Source organism: Phacochoerus africanus, chromosome 4 (genome assembly GCF_016906955.1).
Source record: "Phacochoerus africanus isolate WHEZ1 chromosome 4, ROS_Pafr_v1, whole genome shotgun sequence".
In the NCBI taxonomy this organism is placed as follows: domain Eukaryota; kingdom Metazoa; phylum Chordata; class Mammalia; order Artiodactyla; family Suidae; genus Phacochoerus; species Phacochoerus africanus.
The window spans coordinates 126,664,329-126,683,879 of NC_062547.1; the positions used below are offsets into that span (position 1 = coordinate 126,664,329).

The 19,551-nt window shown below is 42.8% G+C and overlaps 1 protein-coding gene across 1 annotated transcript in view; it reads left to right on the plus strand.

Moving 5' to 3' along the window:
• The window catches only part of PRDM6 (PR/SET domain 6), a 106,472-nt gene extending 92,541 nt beyond the window's left edge, over nucleotides 1–13,931 (plus strand). Inside the window, exons 7-8 of the mRNA XM_047778507.1 lie at nucleotides 5,668–5,844; nucleotides 12,955–13,931. Of these exons, the coding sequence (XP_047634463.1) occupies nucleotides 5,668–5,844; nucleotides 12,955–13,069 (292 nt within the window). The 3' untranslated portion in view covers nucleotides 13,070–13,931. The remainder of the gene's footprint in view (nucleotides 1–5,667; nucleotides 5,845–12,954) is intronic.
• The last annotated feature ends 5,620 nt before the right edge of the window (nucleotides 13,932–19,551 follow it).

Consider the following 19,551-nt stretch of genomic DNA (forward strand, 5'->3'; position numbering starts at 1 on the left):
TGTGAGCTTTTTCATGTGAGGGACCATCAGGAAGTCTATGCCTTGATATAAAGGAAAGAGGTCTGAGAATACCCACTATTGCCAGCATTACTATTTTTCACTGCCGTGTTATTTACATCGAATGCAGAAAAAAAAGTCACTTTGACCCAGCAAAGTATGAATTAGCATTAATGATAAAAATACATCCATTTGAGGGTCCAGGAGCTACGGAATTATTTCTTCATTTTTTTCTGTTAATATTAAGCATAAAAACCCCCAAAACTTTCTTCTTCCTTTTTCTCAGGCTACTGACTTTATTTTTTTCCTGAGTGAACTCAAAGGGAAGAAGGTGTTGGAATCTAGCTCAACCTAGATTTTATTTACGGTCTTCCATAAACTTTTGAGGTTTGGCGTAAGCTTGTTACCTAGTCTAGGGCAGCTTGACTGACTTGTACTTGAACCAGGAATTAGAAATCCCTTTTCTCTTCTGTTTTTCCACTACAGAAACTCTCAACAGTCCCATTGGGGGGGCTCCAGAAAGGGGTAAGCAAATCCTTCAATCACGGTGCATAATTTTCTGATGAATGTGTTTGTTTTATTTTCTGTGCAGTGTCTTTATAATGCTTATCTTGATTTTGCATCCTTTGGCTTTCCTACTTGATTGTGCCGCCTGGGAAAAGTTTGCCTTTAGCCCTCATGGGCACACTGTCAGCTCCTCGCATGTGTGTTTTACATACCCTTGTTTATAAGTGGACATGGTGGTACCAGAGGGGAAGATGACTCTCGAAGGAGCTATTTGGTGGGAGGAGCCTGGAGCCAATCCATCACTGTAATAGTTTCTTTGGAAACGTATCCGTATTCTTGTGTCCGACAGTTTCCCCCTCCCAAGTGTGGAGGGTTATCTTCTTTCTAGCTTTCTATGTTCTCCAGATGTTTTGGCTCTGTCCTCTTGCCGCTTTCCTGAGGTCTTTCTCTCCGCACGTAGAGCTCAGTTCTTTTCTCACTCCACACAGCCAGCAGTGACCTAAGTAGTGCCCCATTTGAAGTCTCAGGAGATGGGAGATGTGCACGGGGAGCAAGGAGAGAACGTGGGCCCCACTGATCAACTTTTGTCCCAGAGGCTTTCATGCTATGAAAGCAAAATCAAAGAAGGATTAATAATATTTTAAACCAAACCACACTTAATTTTGTTAAATGTTTCATCCTTTTCCTTTGTGTACACCAAACCAATTACAGACTCAGAGCAAATGAATTGCACATTTTCCTCGAGTCGTCTTTGGCAGAGTTGCCGCCGGTTGCAGAGAATGCCAGGGGAAGTACAAAAATTGTCTTGCCTGCTTTCTTTCTGCTTAAAAATGTACCAGCATTGATGTGTGCTAACTAAATCAACTCAGGCTTTGTCTGTTGATTTTTTAGGTATTTCATTGTTGAAGACAGAGCACCTTCTAGTTTTTCACGAAGTTTGATATTACTATGTAGGAACAAGCCACACGAGGCTATTTAAATTTAAGTTAATCAAAATTAAGTGATGCTTTGCTTTCTCAGTCATCCTAGTCACGTTTCCAGTGCTCAGTAATCACCTATGGCTAGTGGTCCTCACATGGGGTGGTATAAATATAGAAGATTTCTTCATTGAACGACACTGCTAGATGTTTCAAGTCAGGTTAAAAAAAAAAAAAGTCGAAAGCTTTTTCTGGTTATGAGATGTTATCACCTTGTGAGGCATGCTCATTGCATTTGTGAGAATGATGCAATGCTATATGTGTGTGATGAGCTAGAGAGAATCAAAGTGCTTTAGAAAGGAGATTCCCATTTAGTCAATCAGTGGCCTGTGATCCTGCAAAGAACAGCCCTTGCCAATGCTAGTCCTCCCCTGCGACTTCTGGTCTGACACATTGGAGCTCAGGGGTTGAAATTGATTGTATCCAAGAGTTTAATAAATTAAGTCTTACATTTTTGTTGTTGTTGATGATGGTATTTTATTTTATTTTCACTTTTTTTTAATCCCTTTAGTATTCAAACTTTACCTGTTATTCTGTGAGTCTTTTTTTATATGCTCTTAAAAAGGTGACTTCCCAGAAGTTACATTATGGCGCAGCAGAAACGAATCTGATTAGTATCCTTGAAGATGTGGGTTCCACCTCTGGCCTCAATTAGTGGGTTGGGGATCCGGCATTTCTGTGAGCTGTGGTGTAGGTTGCAGACATGGCTCAGATCCCACGTTGCTGTGGCTGTGACGTAGGCTGGCGACTCTAGCTATGATTCGACCCCTAGCCTGGGAACTTCCATATGCCGTGGGTGTGACCCTAAAAAGCAAAAAAAAAAAAAAAAGTGACTTCCCATTTATAAAAGTTATTACAACATATTGGCTATATTCCCCGTGTTATACAATAAATACATCCTTGAGCCTAACTTACACCCAGTAGCGGGTACCTCCCAAACCACCTACCCAATGCCTATGTTGCCCTTTTGACCAGACCTTGAAAAGTTGTGGGAACATTAGTCATCGGAATAAAGAGCTGAGACATGGTAACTGATTCTGTTCCCCAAGGCCCTTCAACTGGAAACAGATGAGGACGCAGGGTGTGCTAATAGAAACAGGTGCACAGAGTCTTAACTCCTAGGGCCGTTTGTTCCCAAGGAAGTCTCGATGTCTGGGATTCTGTAGTGTTGATGGCGTGTTGTGAAAGTCCTGCTCTTGGGCTTGAATGTTTCATTCTGTCTTGAATATATTCTTATATCCTTAGATGATACCCTCAGATTCATCCAGTGTTAAAAATTACTTTTTGATCATTTCCTTTTCTTCATTTTTAGGAAACATTGAAAATGCAAAGAAGGATCTTGTTTCTATTTCCCGAGGGCCAATTTTCCATACATTTCCAGGCTGAGAGAGACAATCTGTTATTAGAGTGGCAAGTAGAGGATGCATTTTAGTTCTAAATTCTATACTAAATCAGTTTCTGCAAAGGTGAATATGACCATATAGTCTAAAATCTTGTTCTTCAAGGTACCTCAGAATTGAAGGGATATCATGGGGAGGGGGGTTTGAGATCAACTCAAGTAAGGTTTGGTCCTATGTTTCGGTACCAGATTTTCTTATTGCTCTGAATACTCAACTGTTTACCAAGTAAGTTTAAACGGTTCATATTCGCATGAACTTGAAGAGACACCCAAGACCATGGTAGGCTCTCCGTACAGGGCACTGGCTGGCACACACAGTGGAGGATGAAGGTCCCATCCCTGGTGCTGTCTCCTGTGAGGCTGTGTCTTAGGTGGCACACATTTGTTGATGATCTGGAAGCAGGAGCAGAACACGATGGGATGAGAAGGGGCGTCTAGGTTAGTCCGTCCTGTTTATCAGAGAGATGAAAAGATGAACAGGGAGGGAAGTTGGGTGGCTTGTCAAGTCCCACAGTTGACTTGGGTTCGAGGCTGAAGCAGGACTCCCCTCTCCCCCATTCAAGGCCCTTCCATTGAGTCAGCTGAATCTTGCCAAGTTTTGACATCTCTGCCATTGGTCACTGGATACCTAGCAGTTGCCTCTCAGGTGGGAGCTGGCCTGGGTGACGTGGTAGAATCCTCTTTGTCTTTCATTGGTTTTACCTTGATGTAAGAATTCACCATAAGCCTCTCTGTGGTCGTTTCTCCTCTTCTACATGTACATCTTTGCCACTGTGATTATTAGCATAAAAAGGATGGAATGACTTCTGACTATAGGAAATACATCACCCCAACTTTTGACAGCAGAGTTAGAAAAAAAAAGAAAAGATGAATTGGTTTTATTTAGTGGCTTATTGTTTATTGTGATAGCTATTAAAAATAGATAACCAGAGGCTAATAAATGTTAATGGTCCTTCACTATTAGAAAAATCAATTGTCAGTGAATCTAGCATATATTAATATATGTGTATAGTCTTCAATAACATTAGAAAAGTTCACCCCTGAGAGAATGATTTCTTGAGGAGTCCTTTAAGGTTAACAGTTATTACAAAGAACGATTTGGCAAAAGGACATTTTCATCTACATACAATGCGAATGGCTTCAAAGACCTCAAAGAATTATTTTATAATTGTAATAAAATGCCTGTGCAGTTTGTCAGGATTGATAAACTCCTTGCCAAGGCGTCTTATATATTTCCTTGAAACTTGTTTGAGAGCAGTTAGATAGATTTCTAAATGTAAGTAATTAAAATTGTATAGTATTGAGTTATTGACCAATCCTGGACTATTAATCAAGCTAAAAAATTCTACAATCAGTGCTCAGTGTGCTGAAGCCTGGTAAAATAATAGTATTTGTGTTCGCTGAGGCAAATAGCCACAATTAAGCACTTCACTTGACAAATGAGAGGGTACACTTTATTTTGTACTTAATTGAATTGTTGTACATGCTTGGTCACCATTGTCTCCTGGCCCTCCATTCTGGTGTCTGCTCATTGGAGCTTATGCATTTGTTAAAGGTAGAGCCATTCCGTCTGCGTTTGCCACTGGCTTTCTGAACACAGCCAGAAATGCCTGGGCCACAAACCAGGGCTTCCTGAGATTTTTAATATTGCTCATGACAGATGATTCATTTTCTTAACAAAAATGTTGATAAACAAATTAGAGCCCTGTCAAGGAGTGATATGAAATAGCCTCGAATAGGGAAAACTCCCCAGGTTTTATATCACTCACCAGATTCTGCTTCCATAAGCAGAAGAACTTCTGTAGAGAAGACAGAATTTTAATCTGTTTTATGAAAACCAAAAATTGATTTCCTTCTCATGAGCTGCAAAGAGTGTTCTCTGATAATCTTGCTAATTATCAGGTATTTGTCACCACTTCCTTCCATTCTCTTTTGCCTCCTGGTCCTCCATCTGCATAATGACATCTCGTCATGTCTGTGCCGCTATAAATCATTGCTTGCTGCCAGATTAAAGTGGGGAGCTGCAGTTCACGAAAAAGACCCAGTGGATACGTGTTAGGTGGGGTTGGGGGTGGGGAGAGAGGGCGAATCAAAGTTGGCTGCACCCCTGTGTTCATCTGTGCACCATCAGATGATCCCAAGTTGGGGGTGCGCTACAGACAGACCCCAGGACAGTCTCATGTCTGCTATAACACCCCTGCAGTTGGCTGGCCTGCCTGCATGTTTACCTGGAACTTAGATTAAGGGCCAATCACCCTAGAATGACCTTGGCCTCAAGAGCTTATTTCCTTTGAGGACAGTTTATCCTCAGTTTTCTGAACTGCCAGAGATAATAACAACTGCTTGCCCCGAGAGGATTATTGTAAAGATTAAACTAGATAATTGATTTTAAAGCACTTTGAAAAGGTAAAGTGCCATAGAATTACGAGAGACAATTACATATTTTCTCCTGTAACATTCTGTTGAATCAAGTCTCTGTACGCTTCCCGCTCCCACAGTTGCCCTGCGGGTGGGGAAAAAAAACAAGAGCTAGGGGTTCTTGAAATGGGTGGGTGAATCCCGGAAAGGAGTATTCGTTTGGGAATTAATGTGTCTCAGCAGCTTTGCGAATTGTGCTCCTCTGCCAACAAGTACAGTAATGGGAACCCAGCGGCCCGAGCGCGATGCTTTGTTTCAAAAACGGAGAGCACGTCACCAGGACATAGTGGCCCTCGCCTCACGATACTGACTTCCACCGACTTGCTAACCTCGGACATAATGACCAGGCGGTCTCTTCCTGTGTTTCAGACCTTACCAGTGCGGCCACTGCTCCCAGTCCTTTTCCCAACCTTCAGAACTGAGGAACCACGTGGTCACGCACTCCAGTGACCGGCCTTTCAAATGCGGCTACTGTGGTCGTGCCTTTGCCGGCGCCACCACCCTCAACAACCACATCCGAACCCACACTGGAGAAAAGCCCTTCAAGTAAGTAGTGGCTTGCACGGCATCCTCTCTTTTGTCTTAGCCCTTCCTGAGAGCCGGCTGAGGAGGTGGCCCAGTGCTGCCTGGCTCAGCCAGTGAGTGGAGAGAAAGTCAGCATCCAGGCTGCAAAATGACCTATTTGTTGAGTGGACATTGGGAACAGGAAGGCAGGAAAACCTATACACTGATCCTGTCCGGAGCGGTGTGACCGTGCACAGGAGACGTGCTTTTTGGGTCTGTTTTCTCATGGGTAAAATAAGGAAGGAGGTGTAAGTAATGGTAAGATTCTTTCTAGTTTCTGAGCAGCTGTGCTTCTAGAATGTGAGCTAGGAGCCACACAGAGTGCCATCTGTGGCCATCAGCAAGTCCTGTGGTCATCAGCAAGGACAGCTGGGTAATCATTTGCTTGGAAACTATGAATCCTTTCGGAACCATTCCTCCTCTTTCCTTTGTGTTAAGGAAGTTGGAATCTGTGATAGCAGCCATCTGGCAGCTCTTCAGTGTGCCTTTTGGATCTCAAGCTTACCGTGCTGGTGAAAAAAGAAAAACATAACCAACAAAGGATATATCTGAGTTCTTGAGGCTTCAGGGAAAATGGGAACAGGTAGAACTGAATTCCAAGGGCTTGGGCAACGTAAGGGCACTTGAGCAGGAGACGTTTCTAGATAAAGCACAGTCCTGAAAAGAGTGGACATCTGAATCCTGCAAGACGGCCTGTTCATTCATCCACTCATTCATTCATGCATGAGTATGTGTGTTCATTCATTCAGCAAATATTTATTGAGCACCTTCTTTGGTACTAAGCACTCTGCTAGGCACAAGAGATGCAAAGGTGAATGAGACTCAATCTCCCAGGCTTTGATGACCTCACACTTTATAGGGAAGCCCCATTAGTAAACAAATGTTACCACATAGGGTGAAAGGTGCAAAAGTGAAAAACAATAAGACCTGTATATACAATGTTTCCAGGGTAGCATGGGGAAGTGGAGTAATCAATGCTGTCTGGAGGAAATGATGTTTAAGTTATGTTTTGAAGCATAAGTAGGAGTTTTCCAGGCATGCAAAGGGAAGGAGGCTTTCTGGTAGCCCACTTGGGGCATGGAAAGGCTTGGGGTATGAACCAGTGTGAGGGACCCATTGATCATCTCAGAGCAGTTTTTACTATTTGTGTGATAGGCTCTGTTTTGTTCAACCCTCTTATATCTTTCTTTGCTCATTTGGCATAATGGCTTTCCCTGGTTAAGCAGGAACATTAAAAGAGTGCAGATATACAGCCTATTTACCTTCCATAAGATAAGATCAAGAAAAAAAGGAAATGAGGGGTTCCCGTTGTGGCGCAGTGGTTAACGAATCTGACTAGGAACCATGAGGTTGCGGGTTCGATCCCTGTCCTTGCTTAGTGGGTTAAGGATCTGGCATTGCCGTGAGCTGTGCTGTAGGTCGCAGACACGGCTCAGATCCCACGTTGCTGTGGCTCTGGCGTAGGCTGGCAGCTACAGCTCCGATTGGACCCCTAGCCTGGGAACCTCCACATGCTGCGGGAGCGGCCCAAGAAATGGCAAAAAAAAAAAAAAGACAAAATAAAATTAAAATAAAATTTAAAAAAAAAGAAAGGAAATGATTCAGGAAGCAGAAGGTGAATCCTTTTGCTTGATCTCAACTGAGGTGTCGTCCCATAGTCTCATTACCCATGATTTTCTCTTTGGATCTGCTGTGGCACGAGGTCACCACAGTGCTCAGCCTGAGGCCGGGCTCAGGCTCAGGGAAGCAGAGTCCTGCTGGCCTGGGTGCCATCTGCCTGGCATCTGTGGGCGGAGGGCCAAGCTCATAAAAGGCTGTCATCTTCACCCATCTCCCCATGAATCAGTTACCGTTATTCATTATTTTTAACCATTTTCCACTGTGGTTTAATTTATGATATGTATTAATAATTTGAACTTTACTTTTTGTCAATGGGTGTGGCTTTTCACTGCATAAAGGCATCTGGATGAGGGAAATGAATGGGGTCTAAAGTTGAACTTGCACTGCGTGAGCCAATCTGTGTGCTACCATAGCCCAAAGGGACCCCCTTGTTCAAATCCACCCTAAGGGCCAGTTGAGTTAGCACAGTCCTAGAGTTCGCTACTGCAAGTATTTGTGTCTTGCACAGAACACTTGGTCATCGCCCCCAGGCCCTCGCTGATTCTGGCTTCACCACTGCTCTGCATGTAGAAGGTGACAATGACACATTTCTTGTGTCTTTGAGGGAGAGAAGTTTTCAAAAGCAGAGACGCAGAAGGTTGGAAGATCCTCCTGACCCCTTATATTAGAGAGGATAGCCAGACAGACACAGTGCCAGCAATCAGATTGATTTTTATCTTGTTGCTGTGTAAATAGATTTTAGTAATTAATTGAAGAGGTTTCAGGGTCAAAATGGGGCATAGATTTCTATTAATGTTAAGGTGTTACTTAAGTGTAACCTCGTTGACTCCACTCCATTTTTTTTCTTTAACATCCTGTTTTTGTCATGTTTCCAATAGAGATGCCATTTTAACTTAATTCTAATGCAGATTAATATTTGAAGGGCTGTAGTGCTTATATGTTTTTCCGGTCTCAAAGTATTTGGGGGCACCATGGCCTAATTTCATATGAAAAACAAACAAGGACTCACCAGAGTTGGTTGTATTAGATTCTTTATACATGTTTTAGTTCCTCCTGCTTCTTCTCGTATTAAGATAGCCACATGCTGTAGGGTTTCTTTTTTTAACTTATCAAATACATACTGCCAGAAAAGAACTGGGTGTACGCCTATTTTATAAGCGCAAGATTTAAACATCTTTTACAAAATGGAAAGCTAAATCCTTCAGTGTATACAACTAAATCATTCAGGATTGAACTATCCCAAGGGAATTTGGGGGATCTTCCAAATAGCTTATGGATATCCATCCCATGGACATTTGTAAATATCATGAAGGTATCCTTTTACAAGCTTATAAAACAAACGTTCAAAAAAAAAAAAAGTTTGTTGCCATTTAGTCAATAAAGTGGATTTTGCCACCACAGTTAATTTTACTACTTCATCTGATGGGTACTGGCTTATGCAGTGTTGCAAAGAAAGAAAAGAAATCTTGCAAAGACGCACAACCCTCAACTGTACTCCTTGGGCAGCTTCCAAATAGATGCCCCAAATGACGCAGTCCCCAAATTGCCCACCCGGGACCTGGGAGGCCTTGACAGGATTCCCAAGGACGAGGCCACAACAGGGGAAAGCCCTCTCCAGCTTCTAAAATCGTCTGCTGAGAAACGGTTTTTCAAGGCAGATACAGATTGTTGCCATACAGGAAAGCTGGAGAAGATCTGGCGTTAAGAGATCAGAATTTCGTTCCAGGCTTTGCCTCACAGTCTGATGGGCTGAAATCCTACCGAGTGACTCCATCCCCCAAGCTCTAGGGGGATGGCAGGCTTGTCCACAGCTAACCTGGGACAAAACTAATCAGTTTTCTAATAAACAATCAGCAGTTTGCTAGCATGTCATCAGCACTTCAGGAGCCCCAGAAAGGAGATGAGCTGCCCATGGACTAAGAATTTATAAGGCGGAGGAGCTCCTAGGAAAAGCAGCATATCAAAGGATCATATTGAAGCGTGTCCTATCAGTTGGCACTGTGAGACGAAGTCATGGAGAACAAGCAACAAAAACAAGGCGTCATGTCATCTCACAGCAGTTGCCATGAACTTCATTGAAAAGAGGAAAGAAGGAGGGTGGTTAGGAAGTTGTCAGTTTCCAGCTTACTCTTTATGCTGAAAATTTCTCTGTTACTGAACATAATCTCTCAGGATTTCAGGGAGGCTGCTCCGCTCAGGATCCGTGTGAGCTGCTTGAAGCCTGGCTTCTGTGCCTGGGAAAACCAGACTTTCCACAGGAGAGCTTCTTTTCTTCACCTTCCTTGAGAGCCAGGGAAATACTCATCACTATGCTTTTGCCTTAAGTAAAGACAATTTGGCTCAGTATAAATATCATCAAAGGATATTCCAAAGAGCATCAAATATTTTAACAAGATCTAGGCATAGTCAAAGCTAATTTTTAAAAAGCACATTACTAAGCATGCACTGAGCACTTCATCAATACAAAGCAGCTTGGTTTAATTCAAGAAGTGTTTGGTGTCAGACCACAGAGGAACAGAAAGCAAGCTTCCTGTGGGTCTTCTGCGTAAAAGAATTTGACATCGTTTTGTGTCTCTGTCACTTTCAGGCAGCAGTCGTGAAGCTCCCTCTGTATGCTAGTCGCCGTTAATTAGAGAATGATCTCAAATCTTAAAGACACTCAAGGCTGATGAGGGTGCCCACACTGGTAGCAAGTTGGGGACTTTCTCATTGCTGAACTATTCGGATGACGGTTCCCTTCGAGGCTGTGATGTCAGCTCTATGAAGACCTTGTGTGCCAGGGCAGCTTTTGGCTCCCGGACCATTACCCATCTCTCTCTTTCTTTCTCTCTCTCTCCCTCTATCTCTCCCTCCCTCCCCCCATCTCTCTCTCTCTCCCTCTCTCTCTGCTAACCCCCATGAAATCCAGGCTCAGAGATGCCCAGGCCCAGCCACTTGTCTGGGATTGTAGTTCAGGGCTAATTAAATGCCAACCCAGCTGAAGTCCTGCCCTGACTTGCCAGAATATAAGTATTTGCCTTAATTTTGCCTTTCTGATGAGTTCCGTTAAGCACTGAAAATGATTTGTGAAGGGTTTTTTTTTTTTTTCCTAAACTTAAAGATGATGAACAGAAAATGGGGATTTTTCCCCCTTATTAAAATATCTTCCATCAAATTCTCTGTATTTCCTTAATTCTACAAATTGTATTCTTATAATTACCAACACACACAGGTATTATTTGTAGTAGCCCACTTTTCCCAACAAGGGGAAATTCCTAGGAAAAGGATCTAAATTAGGGTCATTTTATACACATCTGTATATGTTTTTACTCCCACTTGGTGAACAGATGGCACAAGAGATGATTTTTCAGGGGTGATCTCAGGAGCCCTATAGACTTAGTGAATTTTCTAACTATGACGACAAATGGTTCCATGAGTGTGTAAATATCCGTGAGGCATTTAGGCAAACACATGAGCAAAATCTTAACTCCCCTCTTACTGTCTCTGCCAAATCTGAATGTTTAAATATTACATACAGACATAAGCATTTGCTTTATAGGAGGCACTAGACTTCCAACCTATGAATTCTTAATATTCTAATACACAAGAGCAGAGGTGCAAAAGCCTGACCCAGGTAACTCAGTTATTCCTTATAATTGTTCAGACTCTTCTGCTTGCTCTGAAATTGATTCTGGAGCTTCAAAATTAAAAAAAAAAGTAATATAATAATTTGAAAGTTTGTCAAGCAGTGAAAGGTAGTATATTTTGACACACTAATCCAGTAACTAATCAGTTTTCTAATAAACAATCAGCAGTTTGCTAGCATGTCATCAGCACTTCAGGAGCCCCAGAAAGGGGATGAGCTGCCCATGGACGTTAATGAATACACCAAAAATCATTAGCTGATCAATACTTCTGAGTTATTTTCATTGAGCTGATAGGTCTGATACATTAAAGCTGACATTATACATTTGTCAAGATCACAGTGCAGTTTTTAACAGTGGAACAGGCTGCTAAAAATATTCCCCAAAAGACAATAAAAGAAACACAACTTCCTCACGCTGACACTTTCAGCTGGCATATAGGCCCTTAAAAATCCAAGCATGGTAGTCAAGATCCAGCCTCCCAACATTAATAAATATGCAAAACTCCCCAGTATAGACAGATGTGGTTTTTTTTTTTTTAAAGGTAGTTGCTTCTGTGGCGAAGACACTGTATAGGATTTACTTCAGCGGAGAGACAACCACCCACGGGATGACGGGGCATGTGGCACATAGTCGGGCACCAGGGACTTTCTCATGACGGCTTTGCCACAGCCCCAATAGTGTAGGGACCTGAGACCTAAGTTTGCATTGCTTAAAAGAGGAACAGTTGTCTGCAGCTCTCCTGAAAGTCTGTTCTTTCAGAGGTTTGAGGAGAGGACATTAGGGAGAGAGCTGAGGTGGGTGCTGTGCCCTAGCAGGTGCTTAGCCAGTGCTCCAGGCAGCACAGAGGAGCAGGATAGTAACAGGGAAGTCACTGTCTACACCCAGTTTGCTGCTGCAGTGGTGTGTGTGCGCGTGTGTGTGTGTGTGATCATGGACAATCAGCCAGGAATGACAACCACCGCAGAAAAACCAGAGGCCACCTTTAAGGTTGTGTGTGTGTGTGTTTTGAAGATTGCGTAGTCATCAAGCTACTCAGTGTGTATTGCATGGAAGTGGATTAAGCTGTGGGTCTCTAGATTGCCACATTTTTTAAGTTAAGGAGAAGAGATACTCTTGAAGCGTGATGTCCTTTTTCTCCTTATCAAACACACCAACGCTTTACTATGGCCCACGTATATATCCTCTCTGCTATACCTTCTAGAGAAGTGAACTTGAAGCGCACCCACATTGGTTGATTTGGGGGTTTCCTGAGTCTCCTATCCCACCACAGACATTTTTTTGTAACCCTGAGTTGGGTTGGGCTATGATACTCTAGCCTTTGCGCAAAAGGAACCCCCACCCCAACCCCCACAGTCACTGCAAACTAATGTATTGCTTCCTCTGGTTTCCAAATTCAGAGATGATGATTCTTTGGCTGCTGTGCTGGGGGGAGTAGCATTCCTGATTTTAAATTAGCAGCAGGTGAAATTCTATTTGTCATCAATTTCTCTTTGGGGTTACGGAGCAGAAAACTGAAGACAAGCTGCTGCTTTGATGGCTCACTCCTAAAAATCTCTTTTTGTTCTTTATCTATTTGAACTGACAGTGATCAGAGCTGCAGCAGGACAGGGCTCTCTGGAGAAATCACCTTCCCCCTGCCTATTGACAGATCCCTCTGTTGTGCATCAGCCGGGCTTTGTCCCATCACAGGCATTCAAGCCTTGGAAGGAGCCACCAATTAAACCTCTTGAGCCGGTAAAATCTGAAGCCACTTTGGAGTGTCTGTTCTGATTAGGCAGGATGAGAGGAAGCCCATCACCCTGCGGGCCCGCTCCCTGGTCTCAATTTTCTCTCTTGCCTCCACCAGGTGCGAGAGGTGTGAGAGGAGCTTCACGCAGGCCACCCAGCTGAGCCGACACCAACGGATGCCCAATGAGTGCAAGCCAATAACCGAGAGCCCAGAATCAATCGAAGTGGATTAACTGATTGACTGGTTGGAATTAAACTGCAAGGAAAGTCATGATTAAATGTCACGGACACTTAAGCAAAACCAAAGATTTCCTCTGAGCAACTTTCAATCAGTCCCAGAAAACCAAAAGCAGTAATAAAATAAGTAAGATGTTAAGAGATATTGATCCTGGCGTGGAAGTCAGACCAGGAGAGAGATTATTTATTTATGACTAGAGATGAGACTCATTTCCATGGACAGCCAACCTGGGACGGCTCACATTTCCAGTCCCACCGTGTATTTGCTTTGTTTCTAAAAAGCTTTTTTAAACTGTTATTTAATACCAAAGGGAGGAATCGGATGGGTTCTTCTGCCCACACTTGTGACTGAGAATGCACAGGGACTTGTTTCTCATTGCACCTTTTTTAGTAGCATGATTCAAGGGGATCCCTTGTACAGCCCTTCTTCCTGCTGTTTCGGTTCAGCCTGGCCTGCTTGGGGCTGCCCAGTGGGGACCACGGATGCGGGAGCCAGCACCTTCGCTGAGTCACGGCCACCTCCAGCCCCACGGGCAGTCCATGTCTGTGTTTTCCACACTTATTTCTCATGCACTTTTCTCACGGCTCCTTCCATTCGGCAGCCTGGTCTTGATGCAGAAGAGCCTGGAAGTGGAAGATGGCTTCCGATACAAAATTCAAGGGGGAAAAAGAAAATGGGGACTTACCGTGTCCTGTCAGGATGTCAAAACATTTTAAATGTACTGCCCTTCATAATACAATATATTGTTCCGAAGCAGCTAGTTGAGAAAATTGAGAAAATTTTGTTTTCAATAACATTTTAGCTTAAAAAAAAAAAAACCATGAAAATAAAGTTCTTCAGTATGAGGCTGAATATAAGGTATTAGGCTTCAAGTAATTTTTTGCTGTGTCTGTGGAAGTATCGAGTATGTGGAGTTCCTGTAGTGGCGCAGCAGAAACGAATTCGACTAGGGACCATGAGGTTGCGGGTTCAATCCCTGGCCTCACTCAGTGGGTTAAGGATCCGGCGTTGCCATGAGCTGTGGTGTAGGTTGCAGACGCGGCCCGGATCTAGTGTGGCTGTGGCATAGGCCAGCAGCTATAGCTCTGATTAGACCCCTCCCTGGGAACCTCCATATGCTGCTGGTGTGGCCCTAGAAAAGACAAAAAGACAAAAAAAAAGAAAAAAAAAAGAAAAAACTATCAAATATGTGAGCAAAAATGGCGCTGACCCCACTGTCAAGACCCTTCTAGGCAGTTTCAACTCCCTTCCTGGTACCTCCAGGGGAAGCCTGGGAGGCCCTCTGCATTCAGGGGAACATTTCTGCAAACATAGGTGAAAATAACCCAGATGAGGGATCACTGAGAGGAGGAGCCACGGAGAGGGTTGTGGTTAGAACAGACCGCCCCCAGGACAGCTCATTTTATCAGGAGGAGTTACCCTCGCAGCCCCTCTGGCCCTTGATAACGTTCTTCTCTCAACATTGATCCCCTGAAAGAGAAAGAGGTATGTACACAATTTCACTGGTCTTCGCTTGAGTGCTAGGAAAGTGTGTGTAACTTCAGCTGGCCTTAGGGCAATTCAGCCACGGTGCTCAATCAAAATGATTGAGATGGGTCCTATTGCACACAGTGATCCAACCTCAGGAAGACTGACGCCTCTGGCACTCTCGGCTGCCAGCCCCAGCAGCATTGCAGAGACCACCTTGAATGGCCCGTGTGAAACTGAACTGTGTAGCGTGCTGACCAGCAGAAACCTGTGTTTGTAGATTTCTTGGTCACCTGAGAGCAGGACACAGCCTTTCAAGGAACTCCTTGTCTTTTTAGTCCCCTGGATTGCCTTCCCTTAACAGAAGTAGGAGAGACACATATCTGAACCCACTGCTGAAAGGCAAGGAGGCTTGTGGTTTAGTGTCAGCTAGCATCATGTATTTGCTCTCAGACAATCTTCCTTCCCTTTTCATTTCACTCTTCCCATCCCTTGGCCCTCCTCTGGCATACTGAAAATGGAGCAAAACAGGGCCTCTCTAATTGTGTTTGAGAAAATTATCTCCCACAGAGTCATTTGGTGAATTCTGAGCTCCAGTGCCCCAATGTGAAGTCTTTCAGATCTCCCCCGTTTCTCCTTGTCATGGAAGTAGGAAGCTATCTGTGCTGCTGTGTGACTGTTTCTGATGGAAAATATTTTCTCCAGGAGACTGGAATGTGTTCTGCTTTTCTAATTTCTTGCCCTAAGTGTTGGAGACATCTGACCAAAATGTGTGCCGCTGGGAGGGGTGGATAGAATAGGTAGCTGTATTAACCCGAAACCTGCAAGAAAATGACAAGTTGACTATACAGATGAGCCAGCAAGCTGTTCTGTTTATTCATGTTGAAATGGTTGTCCTCTTTAAAATAAGGGAGCCAGCTGTATGTTTCTAATGTTGTTTTCTGTGAGAAAGATCACAGAAAACAACAGTTTTGCCATTTGCCTCATTTTACTGTTTGAATGAAGTGCACCCTACCCAGCGCCCACGAGCTCCCATGTGAATATGAGAAGCCTTGGCTTTGCCCTTGATACCTAGTGTGGACAGAGGCTCCGGAACAGTGCTCTCTGCCACTCTAATGGCTTTGCCAGCTGATCCCAACGTCCCAGTTACTATGGCAGTAAATTCTGTACGGAAAGGTTCTTCTAGCCCTTTGCTCACTGAAGTCTCTTTTTCTCCTTTATTAGTAAGGGAAATTTGGGGTGTGTCTTTCCCACCAAATATGGTCAGAAATTATTTGCTACCAACAAAGAGAAAATTGGGGCGTTTTCCCATCGCTGCCTACTAGCCGACTCGCCTTGGATGTCTGTGGGTAAGACAAGCCTGCTGCAGACGGACTAGGGACTGAAGCGGGTACTGCAGTCCCTCTGGTCCCAGATGCTTTTAATTGAAGTATGTTCTGCGGGAGGGGTTTCTCAAAATCTCCCAACAGTTGCTTTAGCCTTTTCTATTTAAAACAGACAGATATTCCCTAGGGACACTGCAAATGGGTGGTAGAAACTGCAGTCGTAAAGATTTGCCAGCTTTCCTTATTAGCAACTTCCTAATGGGTCCTGGTATAAAGATAAGAAAACTTCTGAATCGTTGAGGCCAAGGGATGATACCTAAGATGAGAAAGGGAGACTATCACAGCCGAAGCAGTGCTTGGCTCTTGAAGCAGTCCTTTTTTGCCCCATTCTATCGATGGGGACTGATTTTCCTTTTTTAATCCATGCCATTTTAGTACATGATCATTTGTCTAGCTAAGAGTCTAAGCTAATGGGGATAATTTCAGGTGAGTGTGCAGACATCACATTTCTAGAAAAATCTCGGTAACCTTAGGTAAAGCTGAATATTTTCCCCAGAGAATTGCAGGTTGTTTTAAGATAAGCTTTACATTTTGGTTTTTATCTTCAAAAATGACTTTTTTCAGAGGAGAGATGCTTTTATAGAGTGTGTGGATAATTAAGGCTGTAAAACGGAATCTTGTATAATTTATATAATTTGATTGAAATAGTGAATATTTATTGGACATCCATTCCAGTATAGCCATATGAGAGAAAACTGCGTGTAACAGAAAAGAATTGTGGTACCTTTCTGTCCTTTCAGGGTTTACAACTTATTGTATTGTACTTTGGAAAAACTTCGTCCTAGTCGAGATAGAGAAAGATTTACTAACATTTACCAACTCATCAAATTTTTTCATCCTTTGATTAGTTCATTGTTTCATTTATTTATTCAACAAGTATCTATTAAACTCTTTCTTCGTGTAAAGACCACATTTCAGGTGTTTGCTGTAAGTGGTTTTATTGAAATGAATGTTGGTGAGAAAATCATATTCTCCTTGTAAGTGGCTGGGCATTTTAGTCCTTTAGACCCTTGTCTCAGTGAAGTTACCAAGATTGCTACAACTAAAAGAATCAGATGCAAACTCAGCTGGGACCAGAAGGTAGCAAGTTTCAAAACAAATTAAGATACACAACTTGGTTGTCTTTGGCTGGCCGACCCAGCTGTTGGTTCTTAGCAACAATATCAAGATACGAGGATTAGGGTCTGGATCTTAAGGTTTTTATGAGCCCATTCCAGTGATAAGGCAACACACGGGGACAGGGCTGGAGTTACTCAGGGTAGGAGCTATGCAGATCCTGTGTGGCCTCATTAGTGTCAAGCCTTGGCAATGCAGCCCTTGTCCTCAGTCTGTGGCCATGGTGCTCTCAGAGGCAGAGACTCCTGACTCGCCCTCAGGAATCAGAGAGCACTGTCAGAGCGGATATTCACCACTGATTGAAAGATTGCAGTTGTTTGGTTAAGTTTGTTTTTGAACGTTACTCTCAAGCTCTTTATGCTCTAAAACTGGGGGACTCTTCATCTTCAGTGGCACCGCCTTCAAGGCCCCAGGTACCTGGTTCCTCATTGCGAAACAAATTGCTAATTATTAGCCATGAGTTGTTCATGTAAGAAACTAATATTTAATTGCTTTTCATTGTAGAAGTAGCATCATTACTGTTCTTTTGTTTTGCAGTAATTTAAAAAATCAAATGCAAGGGCCTATTGAGTCATTTAAAATGGGGAACATGGCACATCTCACAAAAAAGAATGTTTTTGTGACAGCATGGGGTCAGGGAATCACCGTGAGTGGGCCCAGGAGCCTGTATTGAGGAGCAGATCCATCTTTTTCATATATATATATGAAATATATATATATATATATATATATATATATATATATATATATTTGTCTTTTTGCTATTTCTTGGGCCGCTCCCACGGCCTATGGAGGTTCCCAGGCTAGGGGTCGAATCGGAGCTGTAGCTGCCAGCCTACGCCAGAGCCACAGCAACGCAGGATCCGAGCCGCGTCTGCAACCTACACCACAGCTCAAGGCAACGCCGGATCGTTAACCCACTGAGCAAGGGCAGGGACCGAACCCGCAACCTCATGGTTCCTAGTCGGATTCGTTAACCACTGCGCCACGACGGGAACTCCCATCTTTCTCATATTAAGGGGACCTACACTTGCAGAAACCAGGTCAGGGATAACAAATAAACTAAGTAAACACACTTTCAAAAAAGTTCATTTCTATTTTCCCTCCTCGATGTGAATTTAATTTTATTTTCCATAGCCTTTACCAATTCCTGTTCCCAAATCCTGAAAGACACTAAGAGATATGCTTCTTTAAGGGATAACAGTAGGTTCCAGAAATGTCACTCATTTGTCAAGTTCCTTTCAAGGTGAAGAGGTTTGGAGACATGTTACGAAGTGACTAGATATTTCAGTCCTTATCCAGCCAAGAGTTTGAGGCTTTTCCTATCACTAGCACTTATCTGAACTACCACAAAATAACAACAGTCCCAGGAAAAGCCACATATTTCAAGCCTTCTCAAGATTAAATTCTACAAACGCAACAATCAGCTGTCACATACAACTGGCCAAAGAGAGTCAGACTGAAAAGAATACTGCTTTATCTGTGGAACTCTTGCCACAGATGTTTAGCCTGTCATCCACGGTTGTGTGTAACATTTAAGACATGTACTTAGTTTATTCTTTTAAGCAATGGATGTCAGATGTTTCATCAAATCAATATGAAAAGTGATAAAAAAAGATTAAAAAAAATGGGGCAAAGACAAAACTTTTGAATTGTCTGCCCTGTACATTGAGGTGCTACCATTGTTGTTCGAATTGCAAAAGAATCTGCTGAATACATGTTAATGGAAAAATAAAATCTGAACTTTTCCCCTCACATGTTGATGGGGATAATAATGATAGCAGTTGATAATGTGTAATCACTGTCAGGCACTGTTCTAACTGCTTCATATGGATTATCTAATTTAATCCTCCTAACAAAGATGCTATCATTATCCTTTTCTCCTGTGTATTTAATCTTAGTTTAACAGCTTTACATATTTCCTCCTCTAAAACCACATGACTGTCATTTTTTAAAAGGGAAAATATTTCTCTATTCAATCTCTTTTTAAGAGCAAGAGCTTTTTAAAATAAAACCGAGTATGATTTATTTATGAAATGTGTTTGCAGAAACAATGCTACAATAGTCTCAAAATACATACTACTATAGTTGCTGATTTTGTTATCGCTAAGGCTAAGCTTCTGGACAGCAGGATTTTCAAATATCCCGCTGCTGGGAGGTATTGTTTTGTTTTTCTAAGCATGCAACTAAAATTGCACATTAAAAGAAAAAACCCTTTCAACTGTGTGATACCCATTAGGACCCATGGTAACAGTCAGGAAAGCAGGTTATGTTGGACACTGGCCAAAAAAGAACTAGGCTTGAACACTATTGACAAGTGAAAACACATCCTGAACGAGGCTAAGTGAAATCTAGTTTTCTTTCTTTGTTCTGACTGAATGCTAAGTGAGTTACCTTTCAAGCATCAATGGAGTAATTATGGAGTTGTGTCCATTAAGAATATGAGCTTCTGTGGTTAGGCTGTTGGTTTAAGCACTGAAGTAGAAAGACTGGAGTCATTATAGGTTTG